The sequence below is a fragment of the Myotis lucifugus genome, unplaced genomic scaffold (assembly GCF_000147115.1).
Source record: "Myotis lucifugus unplaced genomic scaffold, Myoluc2.0 scaffold_11, whole genome shotgun sequence".
Classification (NCBI taxonomy): domain Eukaryota; kingdom Metazoa; phylum Chordata; class Mammalia; order Chiroptera; family Vespertilionidae; genus Myotis; species Myotis lucifugus.
The window spans coordinates 5,892,792-5,898,791 of NW_005871059.1; the positions used below are offsets into that span (position 1 = coordinate 5,892,792).

Here is a 6,000-nt window from a genome sequence, read left to right on the forward strand (position 1 = left end):
CAGATAAAGATGGCTCTATGTGAATAATGAAGGCATTATTTTGAAATTTTGTAAATATTAGTTCAAACTATACCTAAATTTAGGGGATTTTTTATTATTGATTATCAAATCCCTGATCTTTATTAAACAACCCTGAGAAGTAATTTTTTAATTTCATTACAGTTTTTATTTTATCTAAAATGTTTATTTCAGTTCAGCCAGTGTGACTCAGTGATTGAGTGTCGACCCATGAACCAAGAGGTTACCAGTTCAATTCCTGGTCTGGGCACATGCCGTGTTGTGGGCTTGATCCCCAGTAGGGGACATGCAAGAGGCAGCTGATCAATGATGTTTCTCTTTATCAGTGTTTCTACTTCTCTATCCCTCTCCCTTCTTCTCTCTCTAAAAATCAATAAAACCATATTTTTTAAAATAAAATGTTTTAAAAAATAAAATGTTTTATTTCACTCTAAGCCAATAGTTGAGATTATTGAACATAATAAACAATGTAATATCATACATAGTGCTTAATTATGTAGCTGATCTCAGAAAATAAATATTTAAAGAATATAAAAATAGTATTAAATAACATAAGACATTTTTTTCTACTGGTATTTCATAATGTAAGAGATTCTATTTATTGACCATAGAAATAAAATGAATACTGAGATCAGAATGTTCTCTATAGTGGATGCTTATAAGTTAAAGACTGTATCTGCCCTAACGACAGTATGACAGTATTCCTAAATGACCCTTGGAACCTACTGGGCATTTCACAAAGTAAACAAAATTCCCCTTGCAAGTCCTGGCAACTGCCAGGCGTTTTGGATACTGAAGTAGGCCTCCTGGCAGAACATAGCCCCACGTGGCATGTTCCCTGTGTCCTAAATTTGACTAGGTTTCACACAGAGCATTTTTGTTGGTGGAAACCCTGACCCTGTACTGGACAAGGTTTTTATGTCATGAGAAGTTTCTATCCAGGAGAAAATGTACTTCTAAGATTTAAACCATAAATTATCTTTATGAAATTACCTTTATGAAGAACTTATACTTTGTGGAGTATAAACTCCACTAAAATGTAGAAAGGACATTGTTCTTGAGGTGGGGACTTTGTTTTATTTACTACTGTGTCCCCAGCATCTAGAATAATGCCTGGCATGTAACAGGTACTCAGTGAGTGGATGGATGGATAGATGGATGGATGGACAATTGAATAATATTTACATACTAGAGGCCTGTTGCACAAATTCGTGCACAGGTAGGGTCCGGCCAGCTGGCCCCGATTGGGGCCGATCAGGGGTGGGCTGGCCGGGGACAGGGGCCATGGGCCAGCAAACTCCCAGTCGAGGGGACAATTTGCATATTAGCCTTTTATTGAATAGGATAATATCCCTAAGACCTTTTGGGTCCCAATAAAGCTTTTACTTTTTTGCTATTGCTAACTTATCTCTTGAAAATCATTATTCAAGGTGTTTAAAAGAACAGGATAATATTTTGATGGCCTTATGCACTGTAAGATTTCCCACAGCCGAAGTGGAGTTTCCATTGAACTTCATTCAAGTAGCATGTTAATGCTTAAGAACCCAGCAATTACCACAGGCATTTGCTTGAAAAGTATTCCCACTTTATGAGACCAGTCATACAAGTTGCATAACAGCACCAAGTTGTATCTGTCACTACCAATTTGGGTTTTTAGCATGGTGAACAGGTGCAGACAGAAATAAAACAATGTTAGCTGGTCTTAGTGGAAACTACTATGGATAGCACAGGCACATTGAGAGAGTTAGCTCTACTTCAAAAAGAAAACCAGGGTAAAAGTAATGGAAGTCATAAAATACCAAGACAACAAGTGACTTCCTCCAAACTGAACAGTAGTGGGAAACATTCAAGTTATTTGCAAGTTACAAACCACCAAAGAAATTTAAAGAAAAATCTATGCTACAAAATCTTATCTTCAGGGCCATATTTCTGTATGACTTTCTGTTGTGCTTTTATATTCAACTAGAGCAGTGGTTCTCAACCTTCTGGCCCTTTAAATACAGTTCCTCATGTTGTGACCCAACCATAAAATTATTTTCGTTGCTACTTCATAACTGTAATGTTGCTACTGTTATGAATCGTAATGTAAATATCTGGTATGCAGGATGGTCTTAGGCGACCTCTGTGAAAGGGTCGTTCGACCGCCAAAGGGGTCGCGACCCACAGGTTGAGAACCGCTGAACTAGAGGCTCGGTGTATGGGTTCGTGCACCAGTGGGGTCCCTCAGCCTGGCCTGCACCCTTTCGTAATGTAGGACCCCTTGGGGGATGTTGGACTGCCAGTTTTGGCCCGATCCCTGCAGGCCAGGCTGAAGGACCTCACCAGTCACCAGTGCATGGATCCGTGTACCAGGCCTCTAGTATGCATATGAGATCTTTGGTTAATCTCTTCCCGCCTTCCCCGCTCCCCACTTCCCTTTGAGATTTATCAGTCTGTTCCATGTTTCCATGCCTATGCGTTGAGCGTCTGCCTCCTGGTAGTCAGTGCGTGTTATAGCTACCGGTCGAACGGTCGGACACTTAGCATATTAGCCTTTTATATATTTAGACTAGAGGCCCGGTGCATTGATTCATGCACCAGTGGGGTCCCTCAGCCTGGCCTGCACACTCTCACAATCCGGCACCCCTCGGAGGATGTCAGACTACCGGTTTCCGCCCAATCCCTGCAGGCCAGGCCAAGAGACCCCACTGGTGCACAAATCCGTGCACCGGGCCTCTTGTATGCATATAAGATCTTTGTTTCATCTTTTCCCGCCCTCCCCTTTCCCCCCTTCCTTTTGAGATTCATCAGTCTATTCTATGTTTCCATGCCTGTGTGTTGAGCATCTACACCCTGGTGGTCAGTGCGTGTCATAGTGAACAGTCAAATGTTCGGACACTTAGCATATTAGCCTTTTACATATATAGACTAGAGGCCCAGTGCACAAAATTTGTGCACTGGGGGTGGGTCCCTCAGTCCAGCCTGCGCCCTCTCGCAGTCCAGGATTCCTCGCTCCTTACCGCCCGCCTGCTTGCTGAGCCTGGCTTCTGGCTGAGCGGAACTCCCCCTGTGGGAGTGCACTGACCACCAGGGGTCAGCTCCTGCATTGAGTGTCTGCCCCCTGGTGGTCAGTGCACATCATAGCGACCAGTTGTTCTGGTCGTTCCACTGTAAAGGTCACTTAGGCTTTTATTATATAGATTCTCTCAGGGTGTAAATTCCATAACTTGTGCACTTTTGAGGCTAAAGAAAATTCCCAGCAAATACAAAATAAAAAAGGATAAACACATATGTACCTATCATATAGTTTTGGTAATAAAAGTGTTTTATAATGGTTTTCCCTTCTGTTGTTAACTAAATTTTATCTGGTAATAATGTGTTTTCTTCTTTGTGTTCAAAGGGTAGTCATTCTACAAAAGTGGAAGCTGTGGTCAGAACGCTGATGAGAATCCAGCTTAGAGATCCAGAAGCTAAAGCACTCGTTTTCTCAACGGTATAATGAGCATTTTCATCCTCACTGTTAACACCAACTGGCTTTCTGTCTAATCATTTTATATCTGAGAACTAGTTATTAAAGTTTGCCATAATATAGGTAGGATTTAGAATTACTGATAGATTATTTTCTATGTCCATACGATAGAATTATTTTTATAGAATTTTATGATGCTTCACAAGACAATTCCAATAGCTACATTTCGTGTTTTTATATTCCTTTTACTTGGGGATTTTCTTATATTAATATTTTTAACAATTGGAATCTGGTACCTTGAAAGTCTCATTTCGCAAATGAACTTGATTGTTTAAGAGAAAGATAAATAATCAACTGAATAAAAATTCTAGTTTTCCTTTTGGAAAGATAAATAACCACATTCATTAAGCACTCCATTATTAATTTTCTATTATTTATGCTTAATTCAGTTCTCAAAGATGATTATTTTCTTTATCTTATCTTTAACTAGCATTTGATTAAAAAAAATAAAAACACTACCATTTCAATATAGTATTAAATAATATTGATGGTACTTCATTTAAAGGTTTTGGTTTTGTGTTTACTTAATTCTGAGGTACAAAAGTTATTTTGACTTAGTTCCTTTTCAATTCTCTTAATGTGAAAGTGATATATAAATATTTTCTTATTTTATGTGTTCTTAGTGGCAAGATGTATTAGATATTATTTCAAAAGCTCTCACTGACAACAACATGGAGTTTGCACAGATCAGTCGTGTGAAGACATTTCAGGTATGCCAAGATCTTCTCATGTTTTTTAAAGTGGGTTCAGTTGCAAATGGAAAGTTCTGTTAACTAGCTTACTTTCATTTATTGCCTTGTGTCTTGATTAATTATAAAGCAAAGTAGAGAAACTATAGTTATTTTCTTTCTGTTCAGTTATACCCATAGCATGATTTCTTCTGACTTGAGGTACATTTCTTTAATATAACAAAAGATGGCCTATAATATACCTTTTGAGTGGACTGAGGCCTCATGCCCCTGGGATTAGGTTCTAAATTGACTGCATCAGGCAAAACTGCATGTGGTCAGATTGTCCTTACATCACACTCAGTGCAACAACAGTGCACACCCAAGAAGGCAAACACACACAAAAAGACCAAGTGAACATTGAGCAGATTCATGTCTCTTATTATACATGCTCTAACACATTCTTACTCTTGTTCTTCTCTCAGCTCGTATAGTTTAATTTGCATACATCACATAGTGATTCCACTAGAACTTAGGAGACACTTGTACTCATAAAGTCAAGCAACAAGTTTACATTTTCTAAAAATAGTAATTTTACATTTAATTTTCTTAGCTATTATATTCCACAATACCATTAGGCATATTTAACATGAGCTGTAATATATTGCTCTTACTTCTAACTGATCCAGCTAAAATTTAAATGTACCTTTCTTTTTTAGGAGAACCTTTCAGCATTTAAACATGATCCCCAAATCAATATTTTGCTGCTGCCCCTGCACACAGGTTCTAATGGATTAACTATCATTGAAGCTACTCACGTTCTCTTGGTGGAGCCCATATTGAACCCTGCCCATGAGCTTCAGGCCATAGGAAGGGTGCACCGAATTGGACAAACAAAGTAAGGACTTTAATATCAGTCGTGTTTGCTTCAAGTTCCTAAGACTCTTCATTTGTATTCATCATAACCTATTCATTTTTAATCTCTTCCTCATTTATTAAATTTTCAAGTATTATATAACCAAAGGACATTTTGAGAGGTTTCCAACCCTCCCTCCTCCAAGCAACAAACCCCCAAATTCTCCTAGATTTTTGCCTTTGCTCCTTCACAAATTACCCTGATACTTTGTCAAAGAAGTTTCTTAAACTGCTTAAGACAACTGCAAAGGTGAAGGCACCCATCATAACTTTGGGAAGAATTGATTTTTTATTGTCTCAGGTAGTTTGTATTTAAAAGAAGTCATATTTCATGCATGACTGAACACAAATATCTCTCTTTTAAATTCTTTCCCTTAGGAAGAATTTAGCCTCACTCTAAGACAGGTCTACTCTTAGAGATAATTAGATTTAGTTTAAGGCCCAAAGCAAACCTAATAGTATATATCAGGGGTCCTCAAACTACGGCCCGCGGGCCACATGCAAATACAAATATTGTATTTGTTCCCGTTTCGTTTTTTTACTTCAAAATAAGATATGTGCAGTGTGCATAGGAATTTGTTCATAGTTTTTTTGTAAACTATAGTCTGGCCCTCCAACGGTCTGAGGGACAGTGAACTGGCCCCCTGTTTAAAAAGTTTGAGGACCCCTGGTATATATCATATAGTATGGTCTACTTTTATTCAAGTATCAAGATGGACCATTATTCTTTATAAGGTCGCTCAGATGTATTACCTCCTGGATGTTAGATGCCTTGAATGTTTTTCAAAAAAATGCATCTATATGAAGAACTTATTAAGTAAATATTGATTGAACACCATTGTGCTGGATACTGAAGAGTCAAGTTGAAAAAGACATAATCTGTTGTCCCCA

General features: G+C 38.3%; 1 protein-coding gene across 10 annotated transcripts in view; it reads left to right on the top strand.

The window, feature by feature from the left end:
* The window catches only part of SHPRH (SNF2 histone linker PHD RING helicase), a 66,747-nt gene that overhangs the window by 54,052 nt on the left and 6,695 nt on the right, over positions 1-6,000 (top strand). For 7 of the 10 annotated variants that reach the window (XM_023750163.1, XM_014451826.2, XM_023750164.1 and 4 more), the window contains 3 exons: positions 3,398-3,490; positions 4,150-4,236; positions 4,914-5,092. In XM_023750163.1, the coding sequence (XP_023605931.1) occupies positions 3,398-3,490; positions 4,150-4,236; positions 4,914-5,092 (359 nt within the window). Of the gene's footprint in view, positions 1-3,397; positions 3,491-4,149; positions 4,237-4,913; positions 5,093-6,000 lie in introns of those variants that run through there. The other 3 variants (XR_002828120.1, XR_002828119.1, XR_002828118.1) reach the window with 2 other exon arrangements.